The sequence below is a fragment of the Schistocerca nitens genome, chromosome 6, assembly GCF_023898315.1.
Source record: "Schistocerca nitens isolate TAMUIC-IGC-003100 chromosome 6, iqSchNite1.1, whole genome shotgun sequence".
NCBI lineage: Eukaryota > Metazoa > Arthropoda > Insecta > Orthoptera > Acrididae > Schistocerca > Schistocerca nitens.
The window spans coordinates 568,477,592-568,498,270 of NC_064619.1; the positions used below are offsets into that span (position 1 = coordinate 568,477,592).

At 40.2% G+C, this 20,679-nt stretch overlaps 2 protein-coding genes across 2 annotated transcripts in view; both read left to right on the forward strand.

The window, feature by feature from the left end:
• The first annotated feature begins 3,171 nt into the window (after nt 1-3,171).
• Nucleotides 3,172-20,679, forward strand: part of LOC126262977 (E3 ubiquitin-protein ligase PPP1R11) — a 64,971-nt gene continuing 47,463 nt past the window's right edge. The window contains exon 1 of the mRNA XM_049959928.1: nt 3,172-3,377. Within this exon, the coding sequence (XP_049815885.1) occupies nt 3,300-3,377 (78 nt within the window). The 5' untranslated portion in view covers nt 3,172-3,299. The remainder of the gene's footprint in view (nt 3,378-20,679) is intronic.
• LOC126262976 (succinate--hydroxymethylglutarate CoA-transferase) lies at nt 3,388-16,066 on the forward strand. The gene is made up of 2 exons (XM_049959927.1): nt 3,388-4,597; nt 15,643-16,066. The coding sequence occupies exons 1-2, from the start codon at nt 3,521-3,523 to the stop codon at nt 15,871-15,873; spliced, it is 1,308 nt and encodes a 435-aa protein (XP_049815884.1). The 5' UTR covers nt 3,388-3,520; the 3' UTR covers nt 15,874-16,066.

The window sequence follows — 20,679 nt, forward strand, 5'->3', positions numbered from 1 at the left end:
CTGTCAGCCTTCTATTGCACTCAAACAGAAGAATACCGGTATGTCGAAGATGTTCAGATTTCTTCCCCAGATAGCACAGTAAGCCGGTTTCAAACTTGTTTCCAGATGTAAAGTTCAAGTATATAAGCTTGATCAAAGCTGGAATATTCAGGCCTGTTAGTTGGATTCAAACTTGAAACAAACATCAAAGTTGGCAGAGTTCAAGCTATATTTCAAGCTTGACTTATCAAGTTTGGCTCCAGCTGTATCTACACACGTGGAATACAGCTTGGTATTTACAGCCTGTTTTAAGCTACATTATTATTAATCTGAATTTATTGAACCTAATAAATTAAATAAATATCACAATGGAAATGGTGTGAAAAAAATTATCAAGGCATGTATGTTTAAATTTTTTTATTTTCAAAGTGTTTAAAATTGTTTTATTTTAAAATTTAATTATTCTGAAGCCACTCTGGCCCCAGCACACAGACCAGAGCAGGATCAAATATCGTTGACTTCTGCTGGTATAATGATCCTGTAACAGGCAAAAGAAAATGTTAGCCATACCTAAACATAAAAAATGTAAACAGTTGAAACTGATCAACCTAAATATAATTTATGCCCCAGATTAGCAAAATAACTTCAAATTCACTGATGTAGTAAGAATCATTAACTAGTATAAACATCACTGAGTAAGCAGCTGCTTCTGGTGACTTCATTCCAAAGAGTTTTTAAGGAAATTTGAAATAACTTTTTGTTTCAAATTTTTAAAGTAAAGATGACATTTGCATAATTTTGCGATGACTTCGTGAAGAAGCCACACCTCACTATTTCTAACAGTTTCAGGGCCATTTAATCTGAATTATAAAGAAACAATTACTTGAAATCATATACACCTCATACTGTAAGCTTGTAAGGAAACTACCGTTTGGAAAAATGTAGACGTTTTATTCTATCCACAATTATTTTTTGGCGAGTAAAACTGAATCAAAATGAAATAAAAGATGAAATCGAAATGAATTTAAGAAATTACCAGTTCAGTGGAACTGAAATGTAAAAGAATAAAAAATGTTCCCCTTGTCATGTTTTAATATTGCCTTTTATTAGATTTCAGCCACATTACAAATAACAATAAAAGTAACCCAGATAGCACAATAAGCCGGTTTCAAACTTGTTTCCAGATGTAAAGTTCAAGTATATAAGCTTGATCAAAGCTGGAATATTCAGGCCTGTTAGTTGGATTCAAGCTTGAAACAAACATCAAAGTTGGCAGAGTTCAAGCGATATTTCAAGCTTGACTTATCAAGTTTGGCTCCAGCTGTATCTACAAACGTGGAATACAGCTTGGTATTTACAGCTTGTTTTAAGCTACATAATTATTAATCTGAATTTATTGAACCTAATTAATTAAGTAAATATCAGAATGGAAATGGTGTGAAAAAATTATCAAGACATGTATGTTTAAAAAAATTTATTTTCAAAGTGTTTAAAATTGTTTTATTTTAAAATTTAATAATTCTGAAGCCCCTCCGGCCCCAGCACACAGACCAGAGCAAATATCGCTGACTTCTGCTGGTATAATGATCCTGTAACAGGTAAAAGAAAATGTTAGCCATACCTAAACATAAAAAATGTAAAAAGTTGAAACTGATCAACCTAAATATAATTTATGCCCCAGATTAGCAAAATAACTTCAAACTCACTGATGTAGTAAGAATCATTAACTAGTATAAACGTCACTGAGTAAGCAGCTGCTTCTGGTGACTTCATTCCAAAAAGTTTTTAAAGTAATTTGAAATAACTTTTTGTTCGAAATTTTGAAAGTAAAGATGACATTTGGGTAATTTTGCGATAACTTCATGAAGAAGCCACACCTCACTATTTCTAACAGTTTCAGGGCCATTTAATCTGAATTATAAAGAAGCAATTACTTGAAATCATATACACCTCATACTGTAAGCTTATAAGAAAACTACCGTTTAGAAAAATGTAGACGTTTTATTCTATCCACAACTATATTTTGGTGAGTAAAACCGAATCAAAATGAAATAAAAGATGAAATCGAAATGAATTTAAGAAAGTACCAGTTCAGTGGAACTGAAATGTAAAAGAACAAAAAATGTTCTCCTTGTCATATTTTAATATTGCCTTTTATTAGATTTCAGCCACATTACAAATAACAATAAAAGTAAGAAGTACCAGTAGGCCTAGCAGTATTATTTCACCTAGGGAACAACAAAATTAAGAGCAATTGAAGACCAGTCAAAGCTATGTAAATAAAAAAGACTGACACCTATGCAGTGACTGGTTCTTGATGCACTTTTCCCGTTCACCATGTCATTACTATTTGTATTAGCAAAGAAACTTTTCACACTTCACGATTATTCATTCATGGTGTGACACACGCGAGTATTTACAAGTAAACAAATGTAATAGGGCGATATATATGCAGTGCAACTGCAAGGCTTATAAACGCTTGTGGCACTCCCCGTGGACGTCTAGGGAAGCTATGCTGCGCACGCATCTGCTGTACAGCCTTCCAGGGAAATTACAGTTTATTTCAAGCTTGGGAAAATTATTTTAATTCAAGCTAAATTTTTACAGCTTGATGTAAACTGTGTGACAGGTTGATTTTTCAATCTTGAATTTTCAACTGAACCTAAACTCAATATCCACCTTGAAATAAGCTGTGTAACAGGTTGATTTTTCAATCTTGAATTTTCAACTGAACCTAAACTCAATATCCACCTTGAAATAAGCTTGTGTGCTAGCTGGGAGCATCATGGAAGTGTTGAAAAACCCGAATTGGGGAGGGGTACTTTAAGATAGACTACAGTTCTTCCGCGAAAACCGACTTAAATCGTTTTGAGAACTAGTGTTAAGTGAAGAATCTTAAGAAATAATTCATCCACCTTCGTAATGCTGCCTTATTGGCTGTGAAGACAAGATTAGACGAATTATGGCATACGCAGAGGCATTTAATCATTATTGCCGCACGACATACGCAATTGCACGGGAAAAACTATAGCATTTGGTACCAAGCTAAGTACTTGCAGTTCACACAGTTCACAGCGGTATGCACCTTTTATATGTAGTATAACGGCAGAGACACATGTGTTATGTCCCTTGTTCACTGACAGTGACCGGCAGTGTTTCTATATCATATGTCAGATAGTGTTTGTTTTTGACGAAGAGAATCTTTGGCGAAAGTATTTTTGTGTCGGCAATGTACAGTTGTTTACGTTTGATACGTGCTACAACGAGTGTGTCTTGATTGTATGGTTAGTGCTGACTAGGTTTTCCTGAAGTGTGACACTATGACAGAACAAACCCGTTCGGCTACTCCCGCCGAAGCCACTGTGACACTGGTCGAAAGCGAAGAGGATATTCAGCAGGTATGACCGTTATCTGTGTACCGTCTCTTGCGTAAGGATTATTACATTTTACGACTTGTTTGAGGAATCATTGCTTATCTTTCCACTTTACGCGTTGAGATTTTTTAGTGTAAAGTAAGAAGGAGTCTTACATCGATGTAAAAATGCTATTTCGGATTGGGAATTTGATAAAAACTCGCATCTTTTTGGACCAGTGCAATTTCGTCTCGTTAAATTGCAAAAAATGTTATGCAGATGTAGTGACTAATAAGGCAGGTCCGTTGGATGGCATCAGGGTACTGGATTTGTCGAGAATAATAGCGGGTCCATTTTGCACAATGATTTTAGGTGATCTGGGAGCGGAAATTATTAAAATAGAGACACCTCAAATCGGGGACGAGTCGCGGAACTGGGGGCCTCCTTTTATCAAAGGCACTAAAGAATCTTGCTACTTCCTTGCTGTTAACCGGAACAAGAAGAGTGTATGTGTTGATTTGAAATCTCCCAAAGGCCAAAAGGTTATCCATGATCTTGCAGCTAAGTGTGACGTTTTAGTTGAAAATTATGTACCAGGAAAACTAAATGAATTTAATTTAGATTATGACACAATCAAGCATGTAGCGCCCAAGTTGATTTACTGCTCTATTACTGGATATGGCTCAGAAGGACCATATAGTAAAAGACCGGGATATGATGTAATAGCTGCATCTGTTGGGGGACTAATGCATATAACTGGACCACGCGGTGGAGAACCGTGTAAAGTTGGTGTTCCAATGACAGATATGGCTACAGGTTTGTATGCTCATGGTGCAATTGTAGCAGCATTATTCCAGAGAGGTCGCACGGGTTTGGGACAGAAGATAGACTGTGACTTGTTATCTACTCAGGTTTCGTGCCTAATTAATGTAGCAGCAAACAATTTAAATGTTGGTTTGGAAGCAGAACGCTGGGGAACAAGTCATTCAAGCATTGTGCCCTATGAATCATTTCCTACATCTGACGGATGTTATATAACAATTGGTGCTGGTAGCAACCAGCAGTTCAAAGAGCTTTGTGAAAAATTGGATTTGCCACATTTAGTGGTAGATGAACGATTCTGCAACAATGAGATGAGAGTGAAGAACAGGAAGATACTAATAGAAACGCTGAGAAATCGCTTCAAAGAGAAGTCTTTGGAAGAATGGTGTGCATTGCTTCAGGATTCATCATTTCCAAATGGTCCAATCAACACTATTTCCAAGGTGAGTGTTCATTCCATGTTTGCATAGAAATGTAATGATATTTCATGAATTCCTGAAGTTGATTGTATTTAGTAAAAGTAGATCTTAATCTAGGTATTGCAAGCTGTTCTTTAGTATGTAATGGCCAGACAGCATTATCCAGGTGATGTGTTTCTGTGGTTGCAGTATAAAGTACCATTTTCTTGTATTTTGAATGGATGGAATTGGTTGGTTGATTTGGGGGAGGATACAAACCACAAGGTCATTGGTCCCAGGATTGAATTGACGAATGCTATTGAAGAAAGTGGAATTGATAGCAAAGAAGGATTTTTTGAGGTACCGATGTTAATACAGGAGAGAATTTGGGATATTCTAGAAATTGATTAACATTCTCAGTCCATGAGGAAAATCTTTTTTTACCATTAGTGATCAGGTCAATTGCATTTATGTAACTCAGTGTATTGAAGGAATGTAGTGTTTGCAGTTCATTGGTAAAGAAAGAAACATATTGAAAAAGCCAAAAAGTATATGTGATTTTGCATGATAAAAAGTAAAATACTCCAAGCTTTATTTAATGGAATAAAATCAGTTAAAAACGCTTAAATAATTGTAAACATGAAGGTTATGTAACATAAATTAAAATTTGCAGTGGTTTGTGCTTTAAATATTGGTTTGCAGATAAGGGTCCCAGAGACCGACCACACCTCGTAGTATACATTACAGAAAAGTAGCCTCATGAGTTAAATGTTAAAAAGGAAGGCCCCAGATAAGAGGGAACTGCCTGCTATGAGGACAAGAGGAGAAGAAGGAAGGGGAGTTCATCAGAATGAGTAGGTCAAAGATAATACTTGTACATTGGTAAGCACTGGACCAGCTTCAGTCCAGGGGTAACAGACTGTGAACTGAATGTAGAGTAGAAGGAGAACGAAGATAAAGTAAAAAGCAATCAAGAAATCAATTAAATAATACAGAATAAATATAAAAAACATGCTAAAAGAGAGAGAATTGTATATTAACGAATGCCTGTGTCAGAATGCAACGACATGTTGGAGGACAAGTTCCAGTCTTCAGAGTTCATAGAAAATAGTATTGGGTAGGAGAATCCAAATAGCATGTGTGGTGTGGCAGGCACTGAGGTCCCTTGAGCCACATGATAGAGCATGGTCACCACTGTATTTTGGGTGTCTGCAAGTTGGGCAGTTTTTCTATGTTGGTTCATCTGCTCAACCAGCTTAGTGGCAGTCATTCCTATATAAAATATTGTACATTTGACAGATGTTAGTTGGTAAACAACATGCATGATTTCCCAAGTTGCTCTGTCTTTGATACTCAGGATTTACCAGTGATTGGCTGAAGAAAGTGGTATTGTGCATTATTAGACAGACTTTAGAGTGGCAGTGATGGCAGAGGTAGGAGCTGCGGGGTATATATAATGATAAGGAAATGTCATAAGATTTATCAGTGATATTACCGATGTTAGAGATTGACAGAAGGCAACGGTAAGTGGTGTGGGGAGACTGTCATTGAGAGAGAGGATTTCATTTCAGGTATTGATGAGAGGGAGTCGTAGCCTTTATATTTTTTATGAAAATGATACCTACTCCTGTGTCCACATTGGATCTATATGAGTATCAGCTAGTTTATGACCACTTCCTTGAAGTATTTTTTTTTTTCCCTCTCTTTTATGGTTTTTTGGTGTTTGAATAGACAAGTTACATAATTTTCTTCCTAGCACATGAGAGATTTGAAACAAGTAACAGTTTGTTTTCCACTCCCTATATTCAAATCTGTATGTAGAGCACTATTCATATGTGAAATAATTATTAAGTGGCAGGGATTACAATCAGAGGGGTGCTGGTGAATAGTAGTCAGCAGCTTGTACTATATTTGTGTTACAGAATACTTTTACAGAGTTTCTTTTCCATTCGAGTATTATATGTAAATTTTGCACCATTTCTCCAACATGAGAAATTGCTTATATTTGTTAGCACTGTAATAGGATAAAGTACAATCTGTTAAAATTAAAAATGTCCCACATTCGTACAGGTAAAAGTATTGTTCAGACTTGGAATAAATGTCATGTAAACATACATTTAGTAACAACAGGTAGTTGAGATGTGGGTAATCCTGTCATGTGATAACAATTTAGCATTTGAATCTGCAGGGAGGTCCCAAGTGGTACCACTATTTTTACGAATAATTCACTTCTCCTCCTCAAAGAATCAAGTTGCATGAATACATGGGACATACATTACTGTAATGTGTCCACATATGCCAGAATCATCAAATGTCCATATAACTAGAAATCAAGTAGATCAGTCAATTGAATGGGAAGGCGGGTCGACCGAAGTGTCCGATCCCACCCGTCTGCTTTGACCCGTGACGTAAGGCTGTTGCGGTGTGTGACGTCACGACGGCACGGAATTTAGTTTGTGAGAGTGGCGTGTTTGTAGGAGTCGTTTTGATACCATCGGTGGTGCTCTCTGGTGGTGTGTTTGGTGATGTTTTTGGTTTAGTTTGCGAGTGTGGCATCTTGTGTGAATTTTGATAAATTGCTTTTTTTATATCTTTGGTAGGTATGGATATGACTGACAGGGTCAACAGTTTTCAGTTATCGGCTACGATGGGGAACAGTACGTTGTCTCTAATAAAATTTCTTCAACTATTCGGATTTTTGGATGAAGTCGTGAAGTGTTCAGTATGTCGTGAAGAAATGATGCTTACTTGAAGTTCCGGTGTCTCGGACCAGGGACGGCTGTATGTGGAGATGTCGTAAGGATAACAGGTCAAGGGAAGTGTTCAATCGTAATGTGTGGCTGTGAATGTTGGTATTGCTATCGGGAGATGTTTTTTAGCTATATAGGTCAAGGGAAGTGTTAGGTCCTAATTTATGGGCTCGGGAACTGCTGTTGAACTATATAGGTCAAGGGAAGTGTCCGATTCCAGATGATATTGTGTTTAGTGGTATTTGGGGAGTTTTGTGATGTCAGTTTTTTTCGTCGTTTTGTATGGGGGTGGGTGTCTAAATTTGTTTATATTTAGTTTGCCCCCACCCAAAAACCCCCTATTTCCCGCACTTGTCTCGTTAGTGTCATTAAGCTTTTTGTGGAACGTGTGTGTGTGTGTTTTTCGATGTATTTTCGTCCTCATAATGTGTACGTAACGACTTTATATGCGCCATATTGGAATCATGGTTTATGGTCATTTCCGCCATATTCGTGACGTCGTGGGTCAAAGCAGACGGGTGGAATCGGACGCTTCCATATTTCCAGGAAGGCTATACTAATGGCCATCCTTCGCCAATGAATCACTCGTTACATTATTAGGTTGGTGTGATGTGTAGGAATTGGTCTGGTGAATCAGACCTGTAACATTTCTGCAAGAGTAATGCTCTTCAGTTATGTGGGTAATTTGTTATCGTATTTTATGGGCTGTAAGATGCACCTTAATTTTTAAGCATTTTTTTTAAATAACACTTTTACCATTCTTATTATTAGATTGCAAAGCCAGACTAAAAAAAAAAAAAAAATTTAAAACCCCTGAAAATCGTCATCTCCAAGTTTTGGCTGTTTTGCATTCACTCCTCTATTTGCACATTTAGTCTTCCTCATTTTTTTCAGTTGCTCTTTACTGGCTCACCAGTCAGAAGTGGTATTTTCTGTTGGTGGAGGGCTGAAATGCTGCTCTGTTTCCATATTCTGCATATGATGGTACTTTCAATTTATAGCCCATGTCATATGAATACCTTTCATTTTTTTCCATTATGAAACTAGCTACTAACAAAGATATTTTACTGTTGCCGATGACACAAATCACTTTTTGTTAAAGTTCACTAGCATCTTAGACTGTAGTGACTCATCATAGGATAGACACTGTTCTGGATTTGTGATGACAGGTGAGAGGGAGACAGTGTTATCAAACTTGTGAACCCCACAACTCATGTTCGTTGCTTCGGTGCACTGCTCAGTTGAATCCATTGTTGCCAAATAGAGATAGGTTTCCTGCAGCATTGAATATATGTAAATTTTTAAGACTGGCAGGAACTTTAAATTAAACACTGGACATTTTTTATATTAATTTTGAGTATAAGATGCACCTGAATTTTGGAGGCAATTTTTTGAAGAAAAAAGTGCGTCTTTTAGTCCATAAAATACAGTATTCAGAAATTGCTGATAATCAGCACTTGCTAAAGTGCTGAAAAAGTGTACGGCTGTAAATGCAACTGTCAGTCACAATTCTTGTCCCCACATTGATATTAAAGCAAATCTAATGCTTTGCACCTCAGTTGTTCCAGGTTTTGAATCTGCTCACACTTGTTTATTATGATAATTTATTAATTCACTGTGTATGAATCCCGTCTCGTTTATAAACATGAGAAAACAATGCTGCCTGGAAACACTGATTCTTCAGCACTGTCTTAAGAACTGTATGGTAACCCAGATAGTGGTCTTGTGACATGAGAGCATGCACACTCTGTATGTAATATACACTGAAGAGCCATTGAAACTGGTACACCTTCCTAATATAGTGTAGGGCCCCCATGAGCATGTAGAAGTGCCACAGCACAATGTGGCATGGACTCGACTAATGTCTGAAGCAGTGCTGGAAGAAATTGACACTGTGAATCCTGCAGGGCTGTCCATAAGAGTATGAGGGAGTGAAGATCTCTTCTGAACAGCATGTTGCAAGGCATCCCAGATATGCTCAATAATGTTCATGTCTGAGGAGTATGGTGGCCAACGGAAGTGTTTAAAGTCAGAAGAGCGTTCCTGGAGCCATTCTGGATGAATGTGTGTCGCATTGTCCTGCGGGAATCGCCCAAGTCTGTCAGAATGCATAATGGATGTCAATGGATGCAGGTGATCACACAGGATGCTTACGTATGTGTCACCTGTCAAGAGTCGGACCTAGATATATCAGGGGTCCCATATCACTCCATCTGCACATGCCCCATGTCATTACAGGGCCTCCACCAGCTTGAACAGTCCCCTGCTGACATGCAGGGTCCATAGATTTGATGAGGTTGTCTCCATACCCTTACACATCCATCTGCTCGATAAAATTTGAAACGAGACTTGTCTGACCAGGTAGCATGTTTCCATTCATCAACAGTCCAGTGTCGGTGTTGATGATGGGCACAGGCGAGACGCAAAGCTTTGTGTTGTGCAATTGTCAAAGCCCACATTGATGATGTTTTGTTGAATGGTTTGCACGCTGACACTTGTTGATGGCCCAGTATTGAAATCTGCAGCAATTGGCGGAAGGGTTGCACTTCTGTCATGTTGAACATTCTCTTCAGTCATTGTTGGTCCCATTCTTGCAGGATCTTTTTCTGGCCACAGCAATGTCAGAGATTTGATGTTTCACTGGATTCCCGATATTCACAGTATATTCATGAAATGGTTGTATGGGGAATCCCACTTCATTGCTACCTCAGAGATGCTGTGTCCCATCGCTCATGCGCTGACTGTAAGACTATGTTCAAACTCACTTAACTCTTGATAACCTGCCATTGTAGCAGCAGCAACTGATCTAATAACTGTGCCTGAGACTTGTTGTCTAATATAGCCATTGCCAACTGCAGTGCTGTATTGTGCCTGTTTACATCTCTCTGTATTTGAATACACAAGCCTATACCAGTTTCTTTGGCACTCCAGTGTAGATATAATAATTGCTCATTGAGAATTGACTATGTAAGAATGTGATTGGCAGCTCCAACAGCACACTTGTTTAAAGATCATATTGCTTCTTGCAGCACTTCCTAGACAATATGTAATGTGTTCACTGTGTTAAGAGTGCCAATATCCTTTCCTTGTTGCAAATAATCTCATATTTACAAATTGCTTGAATGTGCTACTGAGCATTTGAATGCCCTGCTGAATTTTATTTATTTATTTATTTATTTATTTATTTATTTATATAACAGAGGGAAACATTCCACGTGGAAAAAATATATATCTAAAAAGAAAGATGATGAGACTTACCAAACAAAAGCGCTGGCAGGTCAATAGACACACACACAAACACAAATATACACACAAAATTCAAGCTTTCGCAACAAACTGTTGCCTCATCAGGAAAGAGGGAAGGAGAGGGAAAGACGAAAGGATGTGGGTTTTAAGGGAGAGGGTAAGGAGTCATTCCAATCCCGGGAGCGGAAAGACTTACCTTAGGGGGAAAAAAGGACAGGTATACACTCGCACACACACACATATCCATCCACACATACAGACACAAGCTTGTGTCTGTATGTGTGGATGGATATGTGTGTGTGTGCGAGTGTATACCTGTCCTTTTTTCCCCCTAAGGTAAGTCTTTCCGCTCCCGGGATTGGAATGACTCCTTACCCTCTCCCTTAAAACCCACATCCTTTCGTCTTTCCCTCTCCTTCCCTCTTTCCTGATGAGGCAACAGTTTGTTGCGAAAGCTTGAATTTTGTGTGTATATTTGTGTTTGTTTGTGTGTCTATCGACCTGCCAGCGCTTTTGTTTGGTAAGTCTCATCATCTTTCTATTTATTTATTTATTTATTTATTTATTTATTTATTTATTTTTTTTTTTTTTTTTTTTTTTTTTTTTTTTTTTTTTTTTTTGCAAAGAAAGTGGCACTGTGGTCGCTGTTAGGCAAACACGAGACAAGCCTCTCATTTGGCCAAACCATGTCTGCCATTTGTCACAGGGAATAATAAGACTCCATTGCAAAATGCCCATTATTAACAATGCAAGGAATCGCTAATAATTTTCTGAAACCAGCCAGGTCAGTATGCCACAATTACTGATGGGAGAGACAGTTGTATGTGTCATGACCAAGGTCATCACCACAGTCAGTGGACTAAATATTGAGGCAAACTCAGCCAATTAGAAATGATCAGTGTGCTTCAGTTGGAAGTTTACTGACTACTGCATATATTTGGCACACAGAAAACCACCAATATGTTATTGTATGCTTCCATCCAGGCATAGTCTGATACGTGTCTATTTTGTCTAGTTTTGTACTATATCAACTCTTGTAAGACTATGGAACAATTTGTAAAACACTTTGTTTTATCCATCACAGTACCCTTTTTTAAGGTGTAACTGTATTTATTGGATACTGCTTTCTATTGAACGTCATCTACAATTTAATAGAAATGTTCAGTACCAAACAACCACTTGTCCATCAAGAAACAGTGTAATGTAGAAACTACATTAACTCTACCCCCTCTGTTTTTCACTTTCAACTTCATTTAAAAGCTTAAGAATAATATTTATACTAATAAAATCATAAGGGCTTTACCCATAATTAAACTGAAACAATTCATGCCAAATGTAACCTGACATAAATTGTTTTATTTTCTTTCTTGTCCAGACAGACATAAACAAGAGAACTCTGATGACATTGGGCAGGCGTACCGGTACATCAGAACGATCTATGTAGAAGGCTCTAAGTCTCTCAGAGTGGGCAGATGCACTAGCTGACATGGCTTGAAGTATTGGGGAGTGACAAGTGCGTAGTAAAGTAAAACGCTTCTAGTAGCTTCTAGATCCAGTCCAGCATAGGAATACCTTTCAAGTAGCAAGAAAGCATGCAAGATTGATATTTCAGCAGGCAATCCCCATATGACTTTGATGTGCAATTTTGCGGGTTATCGTCATCGGGATAAAATAGTTCCAATTATTCTTAGTCCCTCAGGCTAAGAAAAATATAATTTAAGGTAATTGATGATAGTGCTTGAGAAAACTATGTCCTCTCGTACATGTCTTATTCTTACATTCAGCTTATGAATTGAATGATTACCTGATTACTAATCCACATGGAGGTATAGGTACCGTGGAGGTGGTGCCAGCTTAGGGGTTAACACCCTCTATCCGGAGGATTGTTTCTGGACTGTCACTGAGGCCAGACCAATATCTGACTGCTCTGCTAAAATGTTCAGTCTGTGTAGTCATTACGTATTTTCAAAGTACAAAAGCTTTCCAGACACTGCTCTGAGTGTCTGGAACAGCAGTTGATTAATGACAGGGTATTCTACTATTAATAGACACCAGTAAACGAATGCATGGGGAAGTGACTTTGATTATGTGATACAAAGTTTCATTAAACTGTGACAAACATTAGAACATTGATAGAATTGTGTACCGTAATCAGTATGTTGTCTCATCAGCATCATCTGTAAGTGATCTAATGCATGGCTCCGTGCTGATGTGAATTTCCGATATGTCTTCAAAAGTACAGCATGTAAGATACCAACTAGTTGTGTGTGTATAACAGAATCCCAATTCAGTGTTTCATGTTTGAATGTGTAGGCAAGTGAATGCAATTGTAATTTCATTATTACAAGACCCGCGTGGTCGTGCAAAATTAACTACTTACGATTACTCTGAATGAAACCAATATCATAATTCTGTTTGCTTCCAGTATAGACAAATTATTCTAGAGGTGGCTAATGTACACTCCTGGAAATTGAAATAAGAACACCGTGAATTCATTGTCCCAGGAAGGGGAAACTTTATTGACACATTCCTGGGGTCAGATACATCACATGATCACACTGACAGAACCACAGGCACATAGACACAGGCAACAGAGCATGCACAATGTCGGCACTAGTACAGTGTATATCCACCTTTCGCAGCAATGCAGGCTGCTATTCTCCCATGGAGACGATCGTAGAGATGCTGGATGTAGTCCTGTGGAACGGCTTGCCATGCCATTTCCACCTGGCGCCTCAGTTGGACCAGCGTTCGTGCTGGACGTGCAGACCGCGTGAGACGACGCTTCATCCAGTCCCAAACATGCTCAATGGGGGACAGATCCGGAGATCTTGCTGGCCAGGGTAGTTGACTTACACCTTCTAGAGCACGTTGGGTGGCACGGGATACATGCGGACGTGCATTGTCCTGCTGGAACAGCAAGTTCCCTTGCCGGTCTAGGAATGGTAGAACGATGGGTTCGATGACAGTTTGGATGTACCGTGCACTATTCAGTGTCCCCTCGACGATCACCAGTGGTGTACGGCCAGTGTAGGAGATCGCTCCCCACACCATGATGCCGGGTGTTGGCCCTGTGTGCCTCGGTCGTATGCAGTCCTGATTGTGGCGCTCACCTGCACGGCGCCAAACACGCATACGACCATCATTGGCACCAAGGCAGAAGCGACTCTCATCGCTGAAGACGACACGTCTCCATTCGTCCCTCCATTCACGCCTGTCGCGACACCACTGGAGGCGGGCTGCACGATGTTGGGGCGTGAGCGGAAGACGGCCTAACGGTGTGCGGGACCGTAGCCGAGCTTCATGGAGACGGTTGCGAATGGTCCTCGCCAATACCCCAGGAGCAACAGTGTCCCTAATTTGCTGGGAAGTGGCGGTGCGGTCCCCTACGGCACTGCGTAGGATCCTACGGTCTTGGCGTGCATCCGTGCGTCGCTGCGGTCCGGTCCCAGGTCGACGGGCACATGCACCTTCCGCTGACCACTGGCGACAACATCGATGTACTGTGGAGACCTCACGCCCCACGTGTTGAGCAATTCGGCGGTACGTCCACCCGGCCTCCCGCATGCCCACTATACGCCCTCGCTCAAAGTCCGTCAACTGCACATACGGTTCACGTCCATGCTGTCGCGGCATGCTACCAGTGTTAAAGACTGCGATGGAGCTCCGTATGCCACGGCAAACTGGCTGACACTGACGGCGGCGGTGCACAAATGCTGCGCAGCTGGCGCCATTCGATGGCCAACACCGCGGTTCCTGGTGTGTCCGCTGTGCCGTGTGTGTGATCATTGCTTGTACAGCCCTCTCGCAGTGTCCGGAGCAAGTATGGTGGGTCTGACACACCGGTGTCAATGTGTTCTTTTTTCCATTTCCAGGAGTGTATATCAAATATATCAGTCGTGGGGCCTAATTCATAGTGAAGAATAATATGTACGTGAATAGTGGATGTGTCATCACATGGCATGGAAGGGAAGACATTAGATTGACGCCCTGTCATTCATGTGTTCTCAGATTCAACAATAGGTACCAAATACTACTGTAATAGCGATCTCTTGTAGATGTAACATGTGCTCTCTTAGAGGACACTGCTCCTCTCAATTACATTTCAGTTATCATGGTAGATCCATTTTCTTATTTACAACAAACCTTTCCATTTCCACAATTACTTTATTTATTTGTTTCTTCCCACAAAAGGTTACAGTGAGTACGTCAAGAGCAGAACTGTCTTTGAGGGCAACATATCTTCATGAAGTATAAAGGTCATGGCGTGTGGCGCTCGCGACACTTAACAAACGTTAGGCGGCTATTGCACGCTGCATGCTTTAATTTGTTTGACACCCCTGATCTCAAGTGACTAACCACTGGCACTGATACATAGCAACAACAATCAAATTTTTTTTCAGTCATATTACAGCATTTGGTTCAGGCACCATGGTAGTCAACAAAATAAATGTCTGACTAACAAACATCTCCACTGAGGCTGCTAACTTCCAGCAGGACAGTGTTTGTTGGTTATAATTTATTCATCCAAGGATCATTTTACATTAATATGATTTGTCAGCTCAGTACAAGGAAATTATAAGTTGTGTGTGCAGACATATAAAAATATGCATGTGTGTTTAATGAACAGAGGACAGATGATTGGCCTTGGACGTGTCAGTCAGATAGAGCATGAACTTACATCCTTCCATTTCAAGACCAGCGTAACATTTAACTTACACCAAGGGTGTAATGCTCTTATGTTTGTACCTGTTTGGAACAATTTAGTTAGTTTAGTGTTACAATGTTGTATGTCGTATTCCTATGGAACTGGAAGATTAGCTACCTGCATCATCTGGTCTGAGACTGGCATAACTCCAAATTAATGAGTAAAATCCTTTCAGTTTTCAAACCACGTCTATTTGAAAAGAATTATTGAATTTTCTATAACTGTCACTGATCGTTAAATTCTGAAGATGGTGATGGATACATCTGTGAAATATTTGAGAATTTTGAGTTGAAATGGCTTTGAAAACTGAGGAGTGATATTTTTTAATGCTGTCACGAAAGATTTGGAGGAAGTGTTCTGAATTAGTGTTGCATCTAATGTTCCAGGTCATGGCTGATCCTCATATCAAGCATATTAACCTGATAAAAGAAATGGAGCATCCATCAGGTGAGAAGATAAGACTAGTGGGTCCTCCAGTGAAATTCAGTGACTGCAGAAATGAAATTAGCCTACCACCACCTTGCTTAGGTCAACACACATCTGAAGTTCTGAAAGAATTGTTAGATTATTCTGATGTTGAGATTCAGTCTCTGCAGAATTGTGGGGCAATTAGCTGATTGTGGAGACTATCAAAGAAAGCAGTCAGACAGTACTCATGTAAGAACTGTGTGAGCTGTTTAAAAGTTTTTGTTCATATTTTGTGCAATGATCCATAGTTGTTTTATATATAAAATGTTGTAGGCAATGGCATGTCTCATATAATGTAAAAGTGTATGTAAAAAAGATAAGAATAAATGTATTCATAAATAACTTAAGATCTTGTTTTTTTCCACCTTCTCATTGTGAGACATTCAGTAAAGTATTCTTGGAAGTTTGTGTGGAGCAGCCTTACAAAAGAATATCATACAATTTCTCTCTCTCTCTCTCTCTCTCTCTCTCTCTCTCTCTCTCTCTGTCTCTCTCTCTCTGTCCTCTCCCCTTCCCCCTCCCCCCCCCCCCTCGCCTTTGCATGTGCAAGGGGGAGGGCCAGGCCAGATGGATCATATTCAAAGTAAAATTTGTATGTTAGATATGATACATTCATGCCAAAGGAATGTGAACCAAAGTTATAATATTGTCACGTAGTGTACCAGTTAACTAGAAAAACTAACACTTCACACTGAAAGCACAGGTGTAAAGCACACAAAAGTACATGTGGAGCTGAAATGCTTGCTTCAACATGGCATGCTCCTATTTAACAACAGGATGCAAACAATAGATCACTACTCACCACACAGTTGAGGTGTTGTCGCAGAGGAACAATGAAAAAGAATACTACAAATATGCAGCATTTCAGACAAAGTCCTTCCTCAGAAGTAGAACTTTCTCATATTCACTTAACTCTCTCAAATGGCCACTGTTTCCAGGTGCTAAGGTTGAATGTTAGCACCCAGACAGTAGCCATCTGTGTGTGTATGTGTATTCTACTTCTGAGGAAAGACATTGAAACCTTGTGTATTGCTAGAATTCTTTTTCTTTGTGCCTGTCTGCGACTTGATGCCTCATTTATGTGGTGAGTAGCAATCTGTCCTTTCTGTATTATTGTTGTTCCCTCCTGTGCGCCTTTTTCAATGTACATTGCTACGCTAAGCATTCTAAATGTTTTGTCAGATCATCATGGTCACTGTGATTTGCTTCCATCAAGGTACTGTAGTTGTTGGACAGGTCTTGTGTTGGAAATCCGTATTGGCAGTCGGTGCCTCAGGTCTATGACAGGATTTCTCTGTGCTTTTGTCTCCTCATTGTGCGATTATTATGTATGTCCTATGAGAAATGGCATAAGATTTAGCACAGAGCCAAGCACATGATGATAATTTTTCTGGTAGCCTGACCTTGTGCTCAGGTGAAAATATCGTCACTAAGTTACAGGAGTTGTAGCTTACAGGTTTGTCTTAGGTATTGTAATATTCATTGATTCTTCTCCTAGGTGTCCAAGGTTCACGTGTACCCAGATGCTATGCATCTTCAGTTCTATTGCTGATCTGTTTGCTGTAATCATCCTCAGCATTGCCAGGTTGAAATGGCATCAAAGTATCCATTGATGTTTCAATTTCTCATCTGTGGATTAGGAAAAATGGTGTGTTATCTCTTGTGCCTTTCATCTTCTATGTTGTACACAAATCTCATGAGAGGCTGTATCAAATTCTAGTATCTCTGGTTGATGTTATCATGCATCAACAGCATATGCACCATTGTCTCATTAAAATGTTCCATAAGGCCGTTTGTCTGTGGGTGGTAAGCAGTTCTACAAAGAACCTGTTGATTTCCAAACTGTAGACAGTCAGTACAGACTACAGTGGTTGAGGTAATTGGTATAAGCTATTATCAGTTGATTGTTATTAGTAGTCTTTGCAATCAACCTCATGTAGAGGGTTCCCATCTGATTAAATAGCAGATGCAGGAGGAATTGGTGCCAAATTTCATGAGGGCCTCCGAAACGCATCCTTCCATTGTGACATTCCCCATGCTGGCTGACTAATGCCTGATTGGTAGAGACCTGGTCAATGATGTGAAAATATTTCAGTATGACTGGCTGTAAATGGTCTGAGTGACAAAAGAATCATTGGGTCATAGTTCCTTTTATATGATATGCCATTAGTTAATATGAATTCTCATTTGACCATTTCCACCTTCTCTGAAGCCTCTGTGGTCTTCATTAATGTTGGACCCCTAGAAGGCTCACAACTGTCTTGTCCATACTTGGAGGGCGAGCATGGAAACCCACATAATTTCACTACTTCTTTGTTTCTTGTGCTGCTGTCCTATTCTCTGACTGTATATTTTCTCAGAGTTAGTACATAGGACCGATACCCTGTTGGTGACCTAGCATGTTCACAGGACATCTATTTTGGTTGTTTCCATTTTCTTAATTTATTTTACACCGCTTATTTCAGTCACCTTATGTTTGGGCCCCACATCTGGGTTTGTGACCACCTTTTCAAAACCTATTGAAGTGCAGGCTATGCAGGGGGATGTTACTGAATATTCAGTAAGATAAGCAGTTCATCTGGGAGGTCATCAGGTAGTGGTACGGTGGTAGCCCCCTTGATTATGCAGGAATGCATAATTTTGCATGATCTGTTACCTCCGTGTGCATGCAGAGGAGTTGGTGCCTGTCCATTTAGGGGGCACTGGTCATCAAACCAGAAGCTGTTGTTCTAGCTGGGTGGTGCTCACGGGGATACCCTTGTCTGGAGCTGGTATCATCTTGACGGATATCTGGCACAGTGAAAAGACCAAAGTTATCAGCTGTTGATCATGAGGCACCAGCAATCTTTTCAGACAGACCTGAATGTTTAAATTCACATGGTTGTGACCTAAAGAAATTTCCCTCCTTGGATGTGCCATGGGAGGAAAGCAAAATGAAGCGAACTTCAGAATCTTACTTCCTGATTTACATCCGGACTGGTGGAAGATTTTCTATCTAATAAGCCAATGTCCTTTGTAGAAAATATGTAAAATGTATTTGGAGAAATTTATTCCTCAGTAAATTACAAAATAGTTTTGTCTTAATTAAAACAACAAATCTTATTCCGTCCCAACTATGACCCTTGCAAAGAATTTTATGTTAATGTGTTACCCCAAAAGAGCCTGAGCACAGTACAGGGGTTGATTTTTAACCAGAACTTAATGCTGCAGCTGGGTGTGATAACTTGATAAGATTGACACTGGAGCCTTCGTCCTCATGTTTTAGGAGGATATGCTTCCTAAGAAAGTCAGTCGTGCTCTGCTAATGTGGTGTGAAACCATATTTTCCACCTCCGATGTGGTGATTTGAATGCAAATACTTTGATCATATGTCTTCCTGTTGTGTGAACTGTGTAATTTGTGGAGACTGTGGTGTGCCACTTCATGAAAATACCCCGTGTGAGCAATCACCATTCTGTCTCAATGCAGAGATGACCACCATCCATGATCCCCTACATGTACTACCCTAATCAAAGAAATCTAGGAACTTACAGTCATCAATTGCCTCTTGTATTTTGAAGCCCTTAAGTAGTATGACCACTGATATTCTGTTCCAGTGGTACTGAATTTTGCCACAACTTGAGTATGTATAACCTCTAGTTCCTCAACATTGACATTTCGTAGTTGTTAGAGTAGTTTAGCACTTTAGCAAGGAAGGCACTCCCCCTCTTGTAGTTCCTGTGTTATACTCTTCAGGGACTTCCCCGTACCCAACTGAAGAAGCAACATTGGCCCCCGGCATCTACTTGTGACAGGGGTCCCTTTAGGGAAATCTCTTGCAAGAAATTTACAGACCAGTGATTCTACACCAGCCAGTGGTTGAAGGAGCTATGGACAACAGGTCCCAGCACTGCTCATTCCTCTTCAGTTGCTACCACTGGAGTGGGTTATCCCTCACAAGAGTCTATACTTTAGAGTAGTTAAAGAGGAAAAGAATTATTGGGAGAAGGTTACACCTGTGACCACAGAGGTGCCAAATCCCCCCCCCCCCAGACTGTCAGATAAAGAAGCTATGCTCATAGATGTTGTTCCACCCACATTAGTGACAGACAGTGATTCTGGGGCATGACCTGTCTCCATGGCCCCATTGTGCCTAATCAGGACATCCTTATCATGATAATTCAGTGGAATTGCAATTTATGGTACTGTCACCTGCCAAAACTACAACAAATATCCTGTTCTGTATTCTGTGATGCTCTCCAAGAAAATCCTTTCTCTAATGACCACTCTCTAGTCATTTGAAGTTACTGTGTCTCCTTTCAGAATTGTACTGGCCTCAAGAGAGCATCTGGAGGGGTTGGTATGTTCATTCATACATACGTCGGCTAGGTGCAGATTGGTGGGGCTGTCACATGGTTTTCTACCAACTTGGGATGTGTTCTGCCTCATGTCGTACTTCGTACTGATAATGAGTATAACACCACGTTCCTGCCCCCCCCCCCCCCCAAACTCCATGCTTTCATCGTATATTGGTACTGGCGGAAACAACAACAGATGGGGGAAGTCTGGACGCAGGTGCCACTCAGGAGGCAGTAGCCAAAACTGCAGCCAATGCCAAGCTCCTGTCCTTACTCTGACATCTGTCTTGTGAATGACTGGGAACATCGGCTGAAAAGCCAGCCATAGCTTGCCACCCATGTCCAGGGATGGAACATCTTCATCCATTGGTGATGACTTAACAGTGCCTGGAGGGTCTTTGGTGGTCCAGAGGAAGATGGCATGGCGAAGAGGAGCCACCTCTTGTGGCTGGGGCTGCGGTAATGGGACGGCTGCATGTCGACAGCTATTATTTCTCCGTTTGGTGCTGACGGCACAGATTCAGAGGGAGACAAATGTTGTAGCTGAGACTGGGGGGGGGGGGGGGGGCGACCTCTTGGGCACCGAATCTGTAAAGAAAATACACATGGCAGGATCAC